Source organism: Phalacrocorax aristotelis, chromosome Z (assembly GCF_949628215.1).
Source record: "Phalacrocorax aristotelis chromosome Z, bGulAri2.1, whole genome shotgun sequence".
NCBI classification, from domain to species: domain Eukaryota; kingdom Metazoa; phylum Chordata; class Aves; order Suliformes; family Phalacrocoracidae; genus Phalacrocorax; species Phalacrocorax aristotelis.
In genome coordinates, this window is record NC_134311.1 from 46,064,132 (window position 1) to 46,086,347 (window position 22,216).

The following is a 22,216-nucleotide window of genomic DNA, read 5'->3' on the forward strand; positions in this document are numbered from 1 at the left end:
AGCCTAATAAACAGAAATCACTGGAATACTGATGTTAGAAAACTGGTAAGTCACACTCTGATAATAAAGACTTGAAGGATTTTTGCATGGCAACAACAGATGTAGTTTTTTCTTGAAATGTTTTATTTAGGTATTTCTCATATAAATCTTTCTAAACTCAAATTTTTATTTTATTTATAAATTAGCTTTTTTTTCTAATAAACTTAAGTAACACCTCTGTACAATTTCCTTTTTTGTTTTACTGGTATTTTCTATTCTGACTGCTTTTTAAAACTTCATAATATGAAATTAAGATACTATTCCAAAAGTGCAAGTGAATTCTGTATTAGGTAGAATGCACATACCTGCCAGATGCTAGAGTTACAAATAAAAATATTTAAATGACTGTTAATTACTGTTCTTTGATAAAGTATCATATCTTAATACTGTCTTTGATGTCTGCACATGTATGAAAAGTAGGAGTCAAGACAGAAATGACTGCCTTGGTTCAGTAAACATATTTAAATATTTACCATTTACATGAGTAATAGTTATGGTATACTAACTATATGACTAAATGTATGGCATACATCTCAGAGCTAAAAATGAACACCAGTAATGAAACAGAACCAAAACAATAGCTACATGCAATGAAAGTAATCAAACCCCACAGGCTTTTGTTTTGAAAACTATTTAAAATGGTTTTGTTCCATTCTTTTGTACTGTGTAGCATGAGCATAGATCTAAGTAAAGAGAGTTCCAAATTCAAAGATGCCTCATCTCTCTAATCAGAGAAAAGGTATGTGAGATGCTGAATGTTTACATAATAAGTTGTAAACAGAAATTTACTGTAAAGCAGATTCAAATTCTTCATCACACACATTACCAGAATAGTCAAAATAAAATCAACCGAAAGTTTGCCCTCACCAACACAAGAGGCACACTGACTAGAATAAGATTACAACTTCAGAAAAAAGAAGAAAACTGAGATATCTTTGCTAATAAAGCCAATAATACAGAACTCGTTTTTGCTGGACTACAATGTAATTTCAACAGCAAGTTCAAATCCAGAAAAAGTATGTGCTAACATATGCAACACTGATGTACAATCTTTCTGGCTAGTAAAAGTCTGAAGAAGATATATTAGTACCGTTGACAGACTGTTAGCATGTCCCACAGGATGAACTTTCAGCAAGGCATGAATCTGAACATGCTCAAGAAATCAGTACTTTACAGCACAAATAAAACTGTTATTTAAACCACCTTCTTTTTTTCGGAAGGATTGTTTTTAAAAAAATGGTAACAGGAAAACTAGTAGATGCCTACATTGCTTTGACATCCTGATAATTAAGCCTCTATTCCAAATCCATCCTGTTCTACGGATATTGCAGTCAAGAGAGAGCGTTCTCTTAATCACATTTAACTTCAGAACTTAACAAATGACCAGGATTCTGGTTATCTAACAGGTCACAGAAGTATTGATAGGTAATCACTCTTTTCCCCTGCAGAAACCTCTACTGTGTAACCACACAATAATCACTACCTTTCTAAAACTTATGTAAGACAGTAAAGTTTGTAATGGGAAATTTGGCTGTCATCAAAATTCAGCCAACAATGAGCATTATTACAGATTCCCAAAAGGAATACTCTGGCCTTTCAACTAGAGCAAGACTGCATGTCAATAAAATTTGAGCTATTTGCTATAGCAGAATGGAAGAATGTTAGTCAAGAGAAAATATTAAGCATGTTAAGCACATAAGCACATACTGCTTAACATCTCACTTCTCCTACAAACCTAGCAACTATGGATGCTACCTATACACATTCCCTTCCCTGTGAGGCTACTTCAGTAGCACTAATCGTTTGTCCCATCACAGCCTAGTTAAAGATTAATTTTCTGAAAAATGAAGGTTCATACACTGCATTTAGCTTACTATATTACATTCATTATGATAAGTCATCTGCTTTGGCTTCCTACCCTGTCTTCTCCACTAGTACTGGTAAATATCTAACGAAGCTTGTGAGAGATCACATGAACGTTCAAGTGATATATTTCCGCAGAAGGTCAGACTGAATCTACATTTGTACAACTGTACAACTGTAGGTTGTCACTAGCTTCTAAAATAGTCTTACTTTTAACCACAGACATTTTCTAAAGTTCTTTCAAGAAGTAAACAAAATTGATCCAAGTGAAATTGTCTACTTGGATTTGAAACGGATTTCAGCACAGATCCAAACTAGGAGCTCTTAAAGAAACCCAACTGCTGTATTTTAAGGGGAGACAAGAATTCTTACCATAAAAGAATTGCTTTAATTATGGGAAATAAGTAATAGCAATAAATGCTTAGTTTACTCAGTGGGAAAGAGTCACCTGTGGTGTCCCACATGTTCAAAAAAATACAGAAAGGTAGGAGGTTAGTGCAATAACAAAATTGTTGTAATACTACTAAGCTATTAAGGACAACAAAGACAAAAGCCAATGCCAAATATTTACACCTGGTCCACATGGGATACAGCATGACTGTATAACAAACTGTCACACTATATCCAGGTTAGACAATATAGGTGTTGCACATGGAGGAAAGCATTCTAAAATCACTTCACAACGACAACAAAGGCCTCCTTAACCTCAGGAAATATAACCCAGAGATATAATAAAAGCTTTTATGACAAAAAAATTGACTAGTGTGACAAAATAAACAGCAAAAAAATCTTCAGAGCAATACAAGATGATAAAAGCAGAATGATGTATTCAGAAATGCAGTCCAAGCATTCAAAAATCATTATCCAGAGCTGTGTTTAGAGCAGGAACAGCTTGAGGCTAATTTTATATTTATAATGTTTAAAAAATCCACCAAAACCTTTTAAAAGAAAAAAACCCAATTATTTCTATGATTCAGAAAGAGGTCAAGAATGTGTCAAGACAAAACCACACCACAAGAAAGTCTTAAAGGAAGGGGTTTATCATTTGTGAAACAAAATTATCAAATCATTAGATTAAGGGGAAGTTCAAAACTCATACAAAGTAAGGATTAAGAATCTTATGATAAGCACTGAAGTAATACTCTGGATAAAGTTAGAATATTAACTCTGGAATGTCCATCACAAACGCATCCAGGAGATACTGGATTTTGTCATTTTTCTGTTTTACAACAGATTACTAGTTCCACAAATTTTGAGTAATTAAATGTTACGGTTTTTTTCATATTCAAGCTCCTTTGGGCTCATGAATATAATCCTTGATTACAGATCTACCTTATGTACCCATGCTAATTGAAATTTTGCATTTAAAGAGCATTATCTCAATTGTCTTCCCTTCTCTGCTTCATCAAGGGAGAGTGCTAGTAACACTGACATTCATAAGCACATCTCATTGACAAATCTACAGAAGAAACTAAGCAATGAGTTTACAAAACCATTGTGGGTAGATCATTTCAAAGCCTTTGAAACTCACTTTAAGTCATAATCCGGCCTTTGGAAAATGACAGGCGTGAATGTGTAAAATCTGACACACTTGTAAAGTCTGGAGGCCCATTAGTGAGACTGACAGATTTATTCTAATAGTTCCAAATGGCATATTAAAGCTTAGAAATTTTTATACAAATATTTCTCCCCACCATAATACTTTCTTTAGATTTTAGATCTATGATCTAAAGTTTAGATACACGGTCAGGAACAGTGAAACAAATAAAAACCAATGCATTTCATTTTCACAGAGGAAACATAGAAACTTCACAATTTTTTCTAGGAATGTGTTTCCAGGATCAAAATCACTTTGGTTTTATTTTTATATTTGGTGTCTTTGTTAAGAGAATATAAATGTCTTGTTGAATACCGACATCATGTGTCAGTTTTTTTCCTAGGACGGATTTAATTGTGAAGCACCTTCTATTAGCAACAGCAGAAACAGTTACACTACTGCAGTAGCATAGTTACACAGTTCTTCTTGGGGGGGGGGGGGGGGGGGGGAGGTGTGTGGACCAAAACAAAAAAAAAACCCAAACCCCTGCAATATCCTTTAAAACTGTCTGGTACAGAAGGTTAATTTAAAACAAGAAGAAACAACTTTATTATTCTAGAAGTGGACTCACCTGTTTTTCACATTTTGGAGAATTCTGATGTACTGCATTTAAAGCATCATGAGCCTGTTGAAGTTGCTCTTGTAACTGACAGATCTTTTGATCTTTTCCAAGTAACTGATCCTGAAGAGAGGCACAGCTTCGCTGCAGTTGAATTTCACTTGTTTTAACATTTTCAAAACATAGATTCAATTCATGATAAAGCTATGAGAGGAGAGAAAAGAAGTAACAGGATTAAAAAAAATTTCAATGCACATAGTCATAGAAATACAGAAGAAGAGAAAGCATAATTTAGGTGTTGTCCACAAAGATCACCCTCTTTTTATTACATTTTGACAATTCTTTCACACTTGTACTTTTCCCTCACTCTATATATTTGGAAATAATCACTGAAAGTTTGAAAAATGTTTTTCCAGAAAAACACGACTTACATTAGAATACTATCAGTTTCAGTTGCTTTTTTATGGCATTTATGAATAGAAATGGATCCCTTAAAATCGGGGTTTATTTAACTTCTTGAACAGTTTATATAAAATACAGAAAATAGAAAAGAAAAAAATCTATTAAGAATATGCAAAAATTTGAAACATCTGTCCTAGGAATGAAACTAAAGGAGTAAGAGTACCAAACACCAATCTTGTCTTTTATAGAGTAGTTTGATCTTTTAAAACTAACATTTTTAATATTGCTTGGATAGTAATGCAGTCAATCCACTAATGCCTATTGCATTTTATATGAAGTATAAAATGTTTTTTTGAATAATTATTCTGTGGGAATTTTTTTGACATAAACTATAAAACCCAGGAATTATATTAGAAGTTCTTATCCCTGGCTGTTGCCTAACTGTTCTTATTGAAACCAGAATATTGCATATACGCTGCAATCACTTTAGAAGAGATTCCATGCACACAGAGTTAACCAGCAGTACATGCCATCTGACAAAGATAACTTACTTTGCAATAAAAAGATAAATTAATAACCACTGTATCCCTCCATTTTTACCTTTCTTTGCGATATAAACATCTGAAAACTGTTTAAAACAAAATCAGCTTTCTATTAAAAATATAAAAACCAGTTTGAAAAATAAACCTGTAGTTGAATAAACAACAGTACAGATACTGAGGGAAATAGCATGACTCTACAGCTTTACTACCTAAGCATATATTCCTCTCTCTTCATTTCAGACTGTCATTCCTTTAATTGTTCTTTTTTCTCAAAATAAACAATATTCCCTCCAACTTTTTATTCCATCATAAAATAATCTGTAGCAGGCATGTACTTCTACAGCTGACAGTTTTCTTTGAAAAATCCATTTCTGCCATTCCATTCAAATGAAAATAGCTAAGTATGAAAAACAGAATTTCCAAATTTATCAATAACGTTTATAAGTACAAGGAACTGACAAAAGTAGTTTTACTTGTAAAAACGTTCTTTTACTCTTCATTTTAGTCTTTGTCTTGTCAGCTTTGTCTAAATGATACACTTCTCTCTCCCTTTCATCTGCTTCCATTGCTTAGAAGTTAAAAACTTTGAAAAACAGCCACAACATATAGATTTGGCAATGGTCTACCTAACACTTTGTGAGAAATTTGGAAACAATAATCTCCCTTCCTTTCCTTCTTCCTACCATCTTCTACTCCCATGGGCTCTCAAAATCCACTTAGGACAAAGTAAATTACTTCTTGCCTATTCCCAAAGCAGATCAGAGATCAAGTCTCTCAGGCAAAATCAACTCAAAGTCCAGACAGACTGATATATTTAATTACTCCAAGTCTTAAAAATTAAACTTTTACATTGACATTTCTGTGCCTACTGAAACTTTCTAATATATTTAAGAAAGCTTACACCATCTCTAGAAATGCAAGTTCAAGATTAGCCAATTTCTTATGGAAATCAAGAATGAACTCATAGGAAAATAAACAGTTCATTTGTCGAAAACATGCATTTTTAGATAATGTCCTTCCAAATGAATGGAACATCAAGACACAGTTACTTCCAGCTATAAACTATATAAGCTCATTAGCTAGATCATACTGGTATGACAATTTGCTGGTTTTATGACTAGCAGCACTTAAGTGGTTGTAATTATAGTATCTGAAAGGTAAGATCCTAGTAAGATGAATTGAGAACATCAAAAATGTGATGCTTTTTTCTAGCTGGAAGCCACATCCCCTAATGTAGCTAATGGGTATTTTTGGTAGTCAGCATTTGTCAGGACAAGACAAATAGCATGTATTTTTACTTGCATAAAGTTTTCCAACCTTTCCTGCTTTGAAAACAGCAAGAACAAAACACATATATTTCAGGTGAAAAACTATCTAAAAGATATGTGCAAAAAACATTCACACCATTCATCTCTTTACACTGAGGTTTATATTTGTAAACAACACCAATGTAGTGGTTTATAGGATTAATTTTTTTTTTTAAGTTATTTACCATCGGGAAATTTCAAAATTGAAATTATCTATATGAAAAGAAATAGTTTTATCTACTGTACACAGATAACAGGAACAACTTCCAAATTTCCATTTGGCTCCCTATCTTTTCCTAAGGCCACTCACTGTTTTGTGGATTAAATACATGCTTAATGTTTATATAGGATTATTTTGGTGCTTTCTGCTTATTTCTGACTCTGTTTTAGAATCACAGAATCACACTGCAGTAAGCACATTATGTTCCAGATCATATAGAATTGCACAACACAGTGAAACAGGTCTACCATTAATAAGGACACAAAGTCAGGTGTAGAGAGTCAAGACGTAAAATTGAGATCAGAGGACTAGAGATGGAACACTGAGTAGAAAATCCAAAAGGAAGACAAAAATATTGTAAATTATTTATCTCAGAACTAGCAAGCTTCACAGAAAAGAGGAATGAAACCTTCACTGTACATAAGCGAGTGGTTATACCTTACATGAATGTCGATAAAGACATGAGATCTACCAGGAAATTGCTTAATCCCCAAAAAGAGGTATAAAAAAAATTGTGTTTTCAAGATAGAAAGGAAAAAGAAAATACTTAAAATAATTCTTCATTCAATTTATGATATTTAGTAGTTGAGGAAAAAAAAAAGGCATCAGCCAGCAATACAAGATTCTGCTCTGCAAAAACTATTGCACTGACTGTATTTTGAGAATCTCTTTCTGATGCCTTAGAGCTGTCCTTTCTCTGACAGGCAGTGTAAGCTGTTAACATGTAAAGGTACTTAAAAACAAATAAAAAGATTAAAAGTATGTGAAATGAGGACATTGTCACAAATTTAGTCTATATGACACAAAAGCGTTATTTATCAGTCAGGAAGGAAGAGTAACTTAGCTGAATTACAAAAAAATGAAGTATCCCATATTTCTTAGCTACCCTAACAATTTCCTATATTGATTTAACTGATTTTACCAGAACACACTTTTTGCTAGATCTTTGAAGAGTTACTTAAAACAGAAAACATTAGAGCAATAGGTGTGCTTAATGTCACTAAGTAACCTAAAAATGCCAGACCAAACCTAGGACTTCCACAAGAACCAAAGATATGACTCTAAAGCCTGCTGACATGTGATAGAAAATATTTAACAGCCTGATAATGGTGGGCTAAGGTAAAGTACTGACATATATTAAATACATGTGATGGCAAAATTAAGTTAGACCAGACCAAGGAAAGCTGAGGAATTCCAACAAAACCTAGTAAAACTAAATAATTAACCCATGCTATCTAATGTATTTTATGTTAGGCAGGATCACAGCCAACTGGAAAAAAACTGCAGAGTGAAACAGTTGACAAAAATTACCAACACCAACATTATACAAGTGCACAGCGTTTATTTTAAACTAGGTTTAGACTGCTCCTGTGTACTGAATGCCAGTTAACAGCTGGGACACATCTTCCAGTTCCAAAATAATTTCCATAATCCAAAAGGCATTTAGTTAATTCTCTCACAGACTTTTCTATGATATGAACTAAAGCACAGAAATCTGGGAGATTTCCTTCAAAAGTACACTCCTGTGAGGAACTAACACTCAGGTATCCATTCATTAAAATGCCACAGTAGCCAATTATATACACTGGGTTTAAAATAAATAGTCTCCTACATTAAATGTTTTATCTAAACGCCCATACTCTAAAAAGCAGCGTATTACAGGGACCTTTAGTAAATGAACCCAAACATACAGTAATATTGAACATATAGTAATGACAGAAATGAATAAAAGGTAGTCTAAATTAAGAAACAATAAAACTATAAAGGAAACTATTACAGCACCATCACAGAAACCCATATTACAAGATCATGCTGTTTATGATAATTTGAAAAGATCAAGGGCAGAAATCAGCTGGAGAGGCTTTAGGGTGGAACTCAAGATGCATCCCAGACAGACTATATGCAGCACATTTGTGGCCTTTAGTTTTAAAATGGAAAAGCAGAGGTAGAGTTATTTTTTACAATCAGAGACCATGAAGCTTACTTATAATACAAGAGAAAAGTGTCAGAAACAAGTGAAAGATTAAGAAGAAAAACAAAGTACAGAATAGATGTAACATCAGACAACATGCAAGCAAGAGTCACTACTATAAGCTAAGAGAGTAGGCACGCTGTCCCAAACTTTATGGTAGCATGTAATGGCAAACACCATGGTTGTTTTGGAAACCACGTAAAATGGATAATTTAGCAACATATCTTCTCCAAAATAACAAAAGAGAACATAAAAGAAAGGGACATTTCAGCCTTTTTGATTAGTGTTGGTACTGCAAAAATGCAAACTGATTACTCTATTTGCTTCAATGAATCCAGTGTTTCCTGTTTCCTGACTGATTCCTGCCCCTGCCAATGTAGCCTTCCAGTATTTATCAGTATTCTAGTTTGGTGCAACTCCTTGTGTTGATATGGCTACCTAATGGTGGGGTTCATGGATTGCTTTTTTGACTATATAAAAATTTTGATACATTTCCCTCAGAAAGACTGAGAACAACTTATCAGTAACAACTACTCTCTGAAACGCTATCAAACCCTATTTAGACTTCTCTCTATATAGTGTACTGTCAGAGAACATTCAGCAGGCTTGTGAGGAACGCCAGTCCTAGTTAATGCAGAAAAATGTTAATTATTTATATTGCAAACAGTATAGTTTAAAATCCTCCATTGTGAGACCAACCTGACTCTACACAAAATTCAGATGTATTTAAAACTTGTAATTCTAACTCAAATCAAAATTAGCATTACTCAAAAACATATTTAGGTAAGCTTAATCCTAAGATTTTTCTTCCTTTTCTGATGTACAACTCCTCTTGCACTGTCTCACTAGTTTACACAATTTCTTTCATCGACAGCTCTCATATTGTAAAAAATACAATATAGTCAGAAACATGAAGACAATGGTTTGCAAACAATGACATATTTAGAATTATAGATTATTTGCCTTTTTTTTCCCCAAATACTTAAGGATTCTGCAAATACCAATCTACACCATTATGCACAGTACAGGGTTTTTCAAGCATGAAAAGGATCACCTGTTAGTGCAGAGTTTAACACCACCCTGAGAACCACAGTCTACACAGAATTTCTTCAGCTTTAACCTATGGGCACATCTGATGTCAAATCTACTTGCTAGCATGTGACCAACTGTACTGGTGTTTGAGACACAAGAAATAAATAGACTAACCTAATTAACACACTTCCCAACAACAGAAAACAGTATCAAAGCTTGAACTGAAGTGTGAGGTAATCTTTATTAAAGATCTGAGTTGCTCAGGGCTTTCACAGATGAATTGAACTACAAAAATGATGATTCACTTATTACTGACATGGGCTTCAGCATATTTGGCTGGATAGTTAATTCCTCTCAGCTTTTATCATGCGTGAATGAACTTAGGTTTTTCATTAGTTTTTGAGGGAGAACCTGCATTGTTACTACCTTTACACACCTACATAGTTTTAATTTTTTGAATTTTATGCCACTTACATAAAAATGAACACATTTGTTATTTTTAACTATGTGTAAGGGTTGTCACAGTCACATAAAAGACTGGAAGTGGTAAAATTTAACGTTAGTGTGGCAAAGCTAGTAACTTGACATTCTCATTACAGTTTCTCAGGCTTGAAGGAAAGCAAATTCTCTCTACATACTAACACCATGAGAAAGACTAGCAAAGGCAATTGCAGGCACAAAATTAAACATAACATCTGGAAATGCATCTGACACTATTCTGTTTTTATTGACTTTCTGGTGCGCTAAATGCAGACTTCTGCAATGACTCAAAATTGAAAACTCTTACAGTGTTTTCCAGGTATGCCAAAAATCCAAGTATTGAGCAATATTTTTCTTTATCACAGACGTACTGTACTTCTATCCACCATACTCTCTATTTGTTGTTCCAGAAGCTGAGGTCCAGGACACAAATTATGATCTCCTATTTAATGACAAAAAACGGTATTTCCTCTTAACTAAAAGGGCCTTCCACTAAGAGATTTTTTTATCCGTATGATTAACAAGGAACCTAGAGGCCACATCAGATCAAGGGAAAGTACTACATTATAAAAACAAAGGGCATAAATTGTAAATTTCAAATAAGCTGGCTAAGGATTTCAGAATCTCTTCTTGTCTTATTATCCTCAGTATTGATTGAAGTCTCTCCACCTTGAAATTGTTGGTGAGGACAAATCTATTGAGTCTCATTAAACCCAGCACAGGAATGAAGTCCCCAGAGCATTTGGGAACAATAAAACAGATGCTATGCATTTTAGAAAAATACTCCCTATTCTTGAGAATTAGAACTATGGCTGCAATATGAAGTAGGTATCAATTGTTTCCATAAATGCTCTAATATAAAGGAGTTCTTATAGAACACAGCACCCTTTAAATTTGTACTCAAAGAACAAAAAAGGTAGCAGTATGTCAAGTCAACACAACTTGATAAAACAGATTACAGATTTTCATGTGTGTGCTGCCCACTACAGCTAGACTTGGAAGAGAATTTGTGGTCCTCAATGGATTTACACATAATCCAATGCAAGCTCAGGACCTTGGTCTGGTTTATCAGAAATGTTTTTTCTTTATTCAGTCTACTGTTTCATACTACATATTAACTTCAGCACAAAGAGCGGTTCTTCCCAAATGGTAGATTTTAAGAGGAAGTTGGAACATGTGAGCCAACCACACTGCCTGAGCTACAGCATATACTGCCTATCTGATCACTAACAGAGAGATCATTGATCTTGCTGTAAGGGACAATACATCATAGGATGTACATGTTGATAGGCTCAATGCCATTCAGAGCAGTAGGAAAATATTCCTTTGGGAATATGTCTATGGAATAGCCGACACATCTTTATCTAGCTGTTGCAGCCTCCGTATTATTAATGTATGGAAGACAAACAGAACACGTTTGTCTGCAATAGTTTTCTCATTCAAGGGAAAATAGGCAGTTGTATTATTTTTATAGATGTGGAGTTTTCCAAGGTCTGCTGTGACTTCAGTAGGACTGTGTATCTTGTGATTTGGAGTTGCTACTTTGAAGCAATTACAGTTGGGTATTCTATACAGTTCCGATCAGAAGTATAGAACAGGTTTGTCATGATAATGGAACTCAACTTGCTACAAACTTTATTAAATCTATTCCACTCTGACTTGGGGAACAGAACTTTTATATATATATATTTTATACATATTTTTAGAAAAAACAAAAGTAACATTTTTTCCAGGTGCATCAGATATTTTGATATTTTACAAGAAGACAGCTTATCACTTCCACAGTAGTGGCTTGTCAGAATATTTTGGTTAGCTTTCGCTGGTTTAAGACATAAACCATACTCTTTCATATTGGAAAATTATTGAATTCAACACATCTAAACCAGCAAATTTTAGGGTCATCTGTGAGTTGAAGTATTTGGCAGCTATCATAAAAAGGGCTAATCTTCAAAACCACACTACTCTTGTTCTTGTCAAATGATCAGCTAAGCAGAAGTCTTAAGTCCTGCTAAGACAGACCAAGAACTATGAACCAGCTTTCTGAAGTACTCATTAATTTTGAGCCAAGTACAGTTTAAAAATGGCTTGCCTCTACAGCTATGTAAGTATACCCATCAATTTCCCATAAGTAACTTATAATACCAAAATAATTTTTCTTAGGACAGGTAAAACTTTCGCAAATTGAAATAAGTAATACTAGTGAAATCACTATTATGCAAGGCAAAGTGACTCTTATAGAGAGTTATGTCATGCTTTAAAACAGTCTCATGAGAACACAGTTTTATTTTCTTTCGTATACTGTAGAACTAGTCTGGAATACTATTAACTTATAAACACTGATGAAGAGAATTCATATTGCCTTCACTTGTGCCAATTTTTTTTTCTTTAATGACTCAAAGGATCCATTAACTGGAGAATGAAAACTGAAATAAATACCAACTCCTGACACCTACATTCTGTATTTTTATTAAATTTCGTAATTTAATTTGTCTTGTCCCAGATAGGTAGAAATGCGCCTGCGCTGTACATGCTCTGAACAACTTTGATGGAAGTCTACCTGTAGCTTCGCTAGGCTACTATGATAGTGAACAAAAGACTTAATGTCTGCCGCCACTGTGGCCAGTGATAAGTTCGTGCAGAGTTAAGAACGCAAAAATGTGCTGGGCACTATGCCATAAAATGTTAACCAAAGACATATTTAGAAACCCAGTACTGATTCTGGCTTGACTTTGGCCCAGTTTCACAATTTCATCACAAACTGCATATTCCAAGTAAGACAATAAACAGAAACACCCATTTTTCAAAAAAACACTGACAGTACACAATTTGAGAACAGTTCCAAGGTTGGTAGAAGCTACGTGAAAGTTGTATACAACTACTTCTTCATCTTCTTTCTTCTCAATGTTCCTAAAAAGGAAAGAAATGTATCTTCTGGATTTCTTACAGACTAAAAAACACATCCATATAATTTGTTACATTCAGAAGGAGAACTTCTGAGTAGTGCATACACGACAGCTCTTCAGGGTTAGCGTTTTTCCTGGCATTCATCAAAAATATGAATCGGTTCTGTAAATGTAAATATATTTAAAATTTTTGAATCAGTTATCTATTTAAAAAGCTACCTTGGCAACAATTTTTCCAGTTAATTTTGACAGAGCAGGATTTTGCATCTTAAACCAGTAAAACTGTTTGAGATTCACATAAATACATTATTTACAAGTGAAAGGAATTTCCTCTAAATTTTCAAAGTGGAGAATTTAGTAATTTAAAGCTCCATGAGAGGAAGGAAAAAAACATAGATAACAAAATTACATAAAGAAATTTATATGCTTGGCAGTTCAATCCTATTTTTCTTCAGATGCAACTAAACCTTAATTTTTAAGGCTTATCAATTCAATGTAACCAAGAGGCCATATATGCTGGGATGCAATTAGACCAATAAACTCTGATACTCTACCAACCATGTGTTGTTAACAGTAAAGATCCAGAGATCTAAAGGATGCAATACTCCATGGCACTTTGACTACTCTGTCCACTGATATTGTACAGATGGATATTAAAATGAACCCTGTGATCATAAAGCAGAATGACATACTTTTTGATATGATTTTGTTTCAGCTGTGTGAGCATCTTCTTGGTCTTTCAGTACTTTCTGTGTATCAGTATTGAGAGCCTGAAGCTGCTTTATCAGCTCAGCCTGCTGTGCTGTATGTTTAATGTTTTGTCTGTAAAGATTCTGCAGCTCTTGTAACTCCTTCCTGTGCAAAACAAGCAATAAAGAGAAATTAAGAAAAAGAACAACGATCTCCGTTAAACAATTGTGTTCAAATAGTTTTATTGTAGATAATGAGCTTCCTGTTTTCATTTATTTTTCTGTCAATTGCCTTATAAAACACTTGAAGTTACATATAAAATATTTATCACATACTTTTGTGAAGTATCTACAAAACAGTTAAGTTTCAAAATAGAGTGTCTTTCAATTTCCCTCTAATGTTCTAACTGCTCTAAAAAAATGGATTTTCACTACTGCATCAACACTTTCTAATCAATATTCAGTTAACTCTTTAGCAGTAAGTGTCAAAATGTAAAATATTCAGAACATATTGACTGTAAAATAAGTTTAATCTTTTTATTTTTAACTAGAACCATCAGGAAAAAGATAAAAGTTTTTCTTAACTTGCAGAGTATGTGTAATGCAAGTCTCTTTTCTGAAATTCGTCCTCTCCCTAGACACATGAAGTATGTCTGCTGATAAATTACTTTTTCTCTTCAGGTACAGCATACTGCAAAGTAAGTAAACTTCAGTGTGTATTATATAACATAACAACAAAAGCTCTATAAACACAGTAATAGGAACTGTGTTGTAATGCAACCATAGGATAGATCTAGTATAATCAGTCTACTTGAGAATTTTACAGTACTGCTGATAGGTCTTATAAATTAGGGCAGAAACAAAGATGGGTTCTTATTTATTATAAACAATTATTAAAAACTTGGGATATTTTCTGTAACGTTAATTTAAAATTGAAATTTAATTTATTTTAAAAAGTACTTCAAAATAATTTCAATTTAAGAGTTTTGTCAGGAGAGGTTTAGATTGGATATTAAGAAAAAGTTCTTTACTGAAAGAGTGGTCAGGCATTGGAAGAGGCTGCCCAGAGTGGTGGTGGAGTCACCGTCCCTGGAGGTGCTCAAAAACCGTGTAGATGTGGCATTTGGGGACATAGTTCAGGAGGCATGGTGGCGATGGGTTGACAGTTGGACTTGATGATCCTAGAGATCTTTTCCAACCTTAATGATTGTATGATTTTAAGAGTTCAGATTACTCCATTAATCACTTTTTTTATATTTCTTACTTAATTCCCTGTTTAATTCACAAGCACATTTCACACTAGTATTACATACAGATACTGAAATAGAAGTTTATCACTCCAATTAATTTTCTTCCTTACTTCCTTAAAGAATTTTCTGGGAGACTTCCAACACATATGCGACTTCTCTCTGCCCAGAATTATCATTAACAACAGGACTTATCACTACATTTTATAGTACTGCTGGAGATGTCCAGTCAAAAGATTAGCATACAAAAGGTAAGCAGCAATACCAGCTTTGTTGTGTTTTCCTGAGAAACTGCAGAATGACATAGAAACCATTTTAAGGGAGCTTTCCAAAGCACATTTCTTAAGACTTGTGCCACTATTTAATATGTTGATCACTCACGAAAGGTACATTATATAATAATTATATAAAAATTGAGATTACTTGTATCACAATGGCACAGTCAGACAACCTAATGTCATTTAAAAAAAGGCACTGTTTAAAAAAGCCTGTCAGCAGGCCAACACAGGAGAAGACTTAAAGACATATTTACTTAACAGCATTTAAGTCCTACTGTTCTCAATGAGATGTGAAGTAGCTCCTTGAAATTAACAATGGTAGAGATGCATTAAGGACTCTCTATGTAAGAAAACCGAAGTACAATTGCAGCATGCACTTCATATGTACTAATTTAATTCTGTTCAATAGCACAGCAGCAGATAGAAGGACACAGATATATACCCTGTACAACAGGCTTCCAAAATAGTGCTTGTTTCATTTCCCTGACTGTGAGTATATACTAGAAAATGACACATCTTTGCGCTAGAGTTACAACACACATTAATTTTGCACAGGTTCCCCAATCAGATCTTCATTTTGTTATGGAAATGAAAAACATGGGATAACGTTGAATCCTCATATGCTGTTGGAAATATTAGTAATCACTGTTGCCAAGACCACTCTGTTATATTGCTACTCTTTAATTTGTATGCAAACATCAGTTCAGTTATCTGTGTCCATCACCTGAGAATACACAGTATTACATGCTCTCTAACAGTCTGCCCACAAAGTGTATTAAGGTTAATGGGAATCTTTTTTGTTGACTTTATCAAGCTTTGAGTCAAAGCCTAAATTGGAGGGGTTGCGGGGATAAACCTTGCAGCCACCCAAGAACTGAAGCACAGTCAGAACACATTTTAACGTGTTTGTTCATGTTAAATTCAAGGATTTTGAATATAAAGAAACTCAGTCACAGTTCCATTACACCACATTTTAAAAATCAAAATTTATTTCTTTATGCACGTACCCTAACTTGCTTTATTTTTCTTTTTTGAGGAAAAAGTTATACAAACCAAAATGGTTACAACCTGAAAAATTCTTGAGACACAAAAATACATAACTGCTGTATTTAACCTGCAGTTGTATATTAAAGCTGCTTTTATCCTCTTTAGTGAATGAGGTACTATTTTTACACTGTAAACCCACAAGGGGAACATTCTTTTATTTCATTTTTAGGAAGGAAGGAGGAAATGATGCTCAATCTTACCAGGAATTATTCAGCAACAATGGTGCAATAAAAATAAATCCACAGAATGAAACACCTTTGGTAACAGGCAGGCCAGCCTGGTGAGGAGCTGCTTTAATGGCAGCAGACACGGATGTTGATCAAGAAACAAGTGAGGGAGCTGTGGCCTGGGGCACAGGTTGGTGTGGACAGGAAAGACCTCGTGATGAAAAATACAAGGCTCAGGGAGGCCCACCTCAAGCATATGTACATAAATAAGGGAGTGCTGACGGGGCATCGGTATGGCAGATCAGACTCTTAAGAGTCTTCCTGGGAAATAAGCACAGCCAGGTGCCCAACTGAATTTGCTATTCAAATGCACAAAGCATGTCCCCATGGAGGACAGCAGGAATCGGAGATCTGTCTGCAGCTGCAGGGCTCATTTGATCACAGATGAGGTGGGATAACTCACATAACTGGAGTGCTGCCATGCATGGACACAGGCTCTTCAGGAAGGACAGTCTGGGATGGCAAGAAGTTGCCCTTTATGTGGAAGAGTAGTCTAGATGGATGGAGCTCTGCCTTGGGCTGGGCAGTGAGCCAGCTGAGAGTGGGTGGGTCAGGTGTGGGCAGACCAATGAAGATGACACGGTGGCTGCCTGCTGATCCTTTCTGATCAGGGAAAAGAATGAAGCTGTCTTCAGAAAACTGGAAGAAGATTCATGTTTGCAGGCCCTTGTCTTCATGGGGGACTTGAATCACTCCAGTATATGCTGATGGGACAACACAGCAGAGCACAAGTAATCCAGGAGGTTTCTGTAGTGTTTTGATGATAACTCCTTGCCACAGGCAATAAACAGGCTGATGAGGGGAGACACTTTGCTGGACCTCATACTCAGCAAGAACTGGCCAGAGATATAAAGGCCAGGCGAAAGGCAGGATCACAACCCTTGATTTCAGGAAGCAGAATTGGGCATTTTCAGGGACCTACATGGAAGAATCCAGTATAATATCAGCTGAGAGAAAAGAGGGGCTCATGGGAGCTGGTTGATTTTCAAGGATCACCTCCTGCAAGATCAACAATGGTCCATTCCAATGATCTAGAAATCAAGCAAAAGTACCAGGAGGCTTGCATGGATGAACAAGGGCCTTTCCTTACTAAACTCAATGTAAAAGGAAAGATACGAGATGTAGAAGCGGGGACAGGACACCAGGAGGAATTTAGGTGCTTTGTCTAAGTTAAATATGGTAAGGGACATGAAGGGCAACAAAAGGCTTCTGTAAGTAGAGCAGCAGCAAAATGAAGACAAGGGATAAAATGGGCTCACTGCTGAAAACACAAGGGTCTCTGGTACCACATGTCCATGGGAAATGATGTGATACACCTATTAGTGCTGAGAGAGCCTCTATAATTTTTGAAAGGTCATGGCTATCAGGGGAGGTTCCTGAGGACCGGAAGAAAGCATATCACTCCTTTGTTCAAGAAGCAGGATCTGGGAAACTAGAGCACCTCAATTGCCGCGAAGGTGATGGACCACATAAAGGACAAGAAGATCATTGAGAGTAGTCATAATGAATTTACAAAGGGGAAATGATGATTAACTGACCTGACAGCCTCCTGTGATGAAGTGACTAGCTCAGTGGATGAGGGAAGAGCGGTGGATACTGTTTATCTTGACTGTAGTAAGGCTTTTGACACTGTCTCCCATAAAATGCTCATAGACACGATTGATGAGGTATAGACTAGATAAGTGGACAGTAAGGTGGACTTGAACCTGGCTGAACTACTGGGTTTAAAGAACTGTGATCAGTGGCACAAAGCCCAGCTGAAGGCCAGGCACTAGTAGAGTATCCCTAGGGGCTAACATTGGGGCCAATACTTCTTAACATTTTCATTAATGACCTGGACAATGGGACAGAGTGCATGACAGCAAGTTTGCTGATGACACAAAACCAGGGGCAGTGGCTGTTTCACCAGATGTTTGTGCTGCCATTCAGAGAGACCTCAACAGGTTGGGCAAATGGGCTGACAGAAACCTCATTAAGTTCAAAGGGAAGTACAAATTACTGCCCCTGGGGATTAGTAACCCCATGTACTAGCACAGGTTGGTGGCTGACCAGCTGGAGAACAGCTTGTCAGAAAATGCCCTGGGGATCCTGATGGACACCAGGTAGTCCTTGAGCCCTTGTGGCAAAAGCCAATGACATCCTGAGCCGCACAGAGAATTGCCAGGAGGGGAAGGGAGGTGATCCTTCTCCTCTGTTCGGAGGTGGTAAAATGTATCTCAGTGCTGTGTCCAGTTCTGGGCTCCCCAGCAGAAGAGAGACATGGACATACTGGATTAAGTCTAGTGAAGGACCACAAAGATCGTGAAAGCACTGGAGTATCGGCATGCATAAAGAGGCTGGGAGGAGCTGGGACTGTTCAGCCTGGAGAAAGGGAAGCTCAGGGAGAGGATATTATCAACACTTATAAATACCTGATAGAAGTATACAAAGAAATGCAGATGAACAGTTCTCAGTTGTGCCAAGTGGCAGGAAAAGAGGCAATGGGCACAAATAAACATATGAAATTCCAGTTAATCATAAGGAAAATGTTCTTATCCTGTAAGAGTGGTCAAACACTGAAACAGGCTACCCAGAGAAATTGTGAAGTCTCCATTCTTGGACATACTTTAACTCAGCTGCACACCATCCTGGGAAGCCTGCTGTAGCTGCTACTACTCAAGCAGAGGCCAGGACCTGCCGGAGCAGCAGGACTACACAATCTCCAGAGATGTCTGCCAGCCTCAGCCACTCAGTGATTCTGTGTGATTCTGTTACTAATCTGCTTGCAGCATGCTCAGAGAGAGTATACAAAATCAACCCCATGATAATCAGAAAAGCTGCTACAAGATAAAAATGAATTTCTGATCAAAATATCTGTTAATATGCTTACTCAAATCAGCAAACTACTAAGCACTCCACAAGAGAGACACCTGCCTGTCACTGCAGTAGGAGAAGGATGTCAAGTCTTAAGTATAACGATACAATCAGGCAGCATGTGACAGAAGAAATAATAAAAAATTGCAAATTGGAGGTAGCACAGGAAGTAAGTGGCATTTAAAATATATGTGCCTATATACACATCCATATATATGTGTATATATATATGCATCTATACGTACATACACCGGAATGCGGAAGTATACACATCTACACATAAAATATGTATTATATGTGGATGTGTACATGTACACATGCAAGTAGAATATATGTATACAAATATAAGCACATATTGCTAAAATGTTTTGATATAGCATACACTCTAAACAAACACAAATTTAAGAAAAAAGTCAGTAACACTAACTGGAAAAACAGTACTCTCTCAGCTAAGAACCAAAATTGAAACACCTACCAGGCCTATCTTTTCCCATCTCTCATGGTTTAGCTGGCAACTCAGCCCCACACTGTCACTCGCTCACTCCCTCACCGGTAGATGGGGGAGAGAATCAGAGGGGTAACGCTCGTGGGTTGAGATAAGAACGGCATAATGATTACAGTAATTAAAAAAAACCACAACAGCAAAAATGCAATGGAAAGGAAAACCATGAAAGGCGCGAAACCCGGTGGCAGCACGGGTGGGTGGGGAGAGGGGAACGAACCACCGAAACAAACCTCACGCAACGCAGCCGCTCACCGCCCGCCGAACCAACACCACGCCTCCCCGAGCCGCAACTGCCCCCCCTTAATATACTGGTCATGGTGTCACATGGCATGGAATGAACATGCCATTGGCCAGTCGGGGTCAGCTGCCCCAGCCATGGCCCCACCTCTCCCAGCCTCCCGCCGACGCGGCAGAGTGCAGGAAGCTGGAAAGGACCCTGACCACCACAGGCACCACAGTGAAAAGAATTGACCCCTTCTCAGCCAAAACCAGCACACCACCACACAGCCCTGCCCCCATAAACAAATACACCATGATACACTAAGAGTATTTAATTCCATTTAACATTGATGTCACCAGGTATTACTAAAAAAAAAAAGCCACCTCTCTGTCTCTATTCTAAACACCTCAAGACCAATACAATGGGAAACCAAGAAATTTACAAGCAGTGCGCACTCTTCAAGTCACATGGAAGAGCCTGCTATGAAAAAGTCAGGTTTTTCTGAAGTCAAAATAGAAGAGCATAACTACATTATTTTGGCCACTAATGTAAGATACAATAAACTTAGGAGATTTTGCTTTAAACGTTGCAAGGTTGACACTTCATGAAAACACCACAAACAGCATTGCAGCAAGACTCAAAGATTTGACACCTTGCCCTGTCAATAACAATATTTAAGAATCATACTATTGTTTAGGGTAGAGATAGCCCTGGTGTTTATATCTGTCAAGAGTGTGAACTAAAGTTTCCTCCTACCCTTGGAGGATAATAGTAAATAAAACCTTTATGTTGTGCACACACCAACAGTTTAAGAGTAAACTGTGGCTTCCTAGAGATGTAAATGAAATTAATAGCTTGTCACTCCAAAAGGTATATAACTATGCTGCAAATAGAGTTAATGTTCTTCACACCCACCACTTCAGGTGATGATGTTGACTCTGTTTTACCTCCACAGTTTTGGTGAATATGTTGGGATTCTGAGTACCTCAGCTACCCCTATTACCAAGGGAATATAAGATGGTTTGGGGTAATTCAGGAAATTTCTAGATTCCATTACCTGTAGTTTAGAAATACAACACAGTGACAGGCACTATGAATTATGGCTTCTCAGGGGAATGGCATAGATACTGTGAAACGGTTTACAGCACACAGCAAGGAATAACCTGAAAATCCCAGAGCAGCAAAATAAGGGCTGAGTAGAAATCCGACTGCCTCATAATTTACGGCATGGAGGTAAACAGCAACGGGGGGGCTGGGGGAAAGGAAAAATAGAAACATTGTTACAAAAGAAGTGATTGTAAAACTATTGGAGATAGATTTGGACTAGAAACTCATCAAATTAATGAAGTCCTGGCACACACTTTCATTAAGATCACAGGGCAAGAAAGTCTAATTAATTTTAGAATAGAGCTTCACTATATTCGCAAACAGTTTAATATTTCCTGGATACCTGTGACAGCAAGGCTCAAGCCTCTGAGTCAAGCAAATCACTCCAGTTTTCTGTTCAGAGTTCTACCAGAGCTCTGTGCCAGTGAGACACAGACCACTGAGTGCTCAGCAGTAAACTCAAAGTTCTAAATCCTGATATTTAGCATAATTTTAAAACAAAAAATGCAGAGATGAATTGGAGTTAATCTTCAGAAAAAAACAGCAAGATTTAACATTCTTCAAGAACATGAAAATGCAAATGCTACCAGGGACTCTAAATAGGTCCAGAAAACCTGTACTGAATGCAAACATGAAAAATATAACAAGGAAATGCATTTCACAACTACTTCAGGAGCTTGAAATTAAACCTAGTGAGATGGAGGGTGCTTTGCAAAAATAAAGCCAGCAAAGAAAGGTGGTGGCTTTTTTAAGACATCCACTGTGCAGGATGGATCCTGTAAATACTTTCTGTTCACTGGTCTTAGAAAATTTATCTTCCACACCTCAAAAGCATGTGGCAGACTTATATTGGCACTGGGTGGGATTTTCAAAAACACCTGCTATTCTGTAGGACTAGAGTTACACTGGAGTACTGCTTCAAAATTTTGGTCCCTGCTAATTTGCTGAAAAGACTGCCCCTTAAAGAAAACAGTTCTTTTAGTGTCTACAGACATAGTCACGCTTAAACTGAAAAAAACTCTTGGTAACAAGCTGACAGATATGCAGAACAGAGCAAGAAGTTACGATTGCACAAGAAACAGAGCACCACCAGACCAGTTTGCACATAGACCCTTAGAGACTTTCTT

General features: G+C 36.5%; 1 protein-coding gene across 10 annotated transcripts in view; it reads right to left on the reverse strand.

The window, feature by feature from the left end:
- CNTLN (centlein) overlaps positions 1-22,216 on the reverse strand; it is a 198,985-nt gene that overhangs the window by 123,546 nt on the left and 53,223 nt on the right. For all 10 annotated transcript variants that reach the window (XR_012658052.1, XR_012658051.1, XR_012658053.1 and 7 more), the window contains 2 exons: positions 13,609-13,771; positions 4,071-4,262 (listed from right to left, as the gene is read on the reverse strand). Coding sequence is in view for 7 of the 10 variants with exons in the window: in XM_075079219.1 (XP_074935320.1) it covers positions 4,071-4,262; positions 13,609-13,771 (355 nt within the window). In the remaining 3 variants the exon portion in view is untranslated. The remainder of the gene's footprint in view (positions 1-4,070; positions 4,263-13,608; positions 13,772-22,216) is intronic.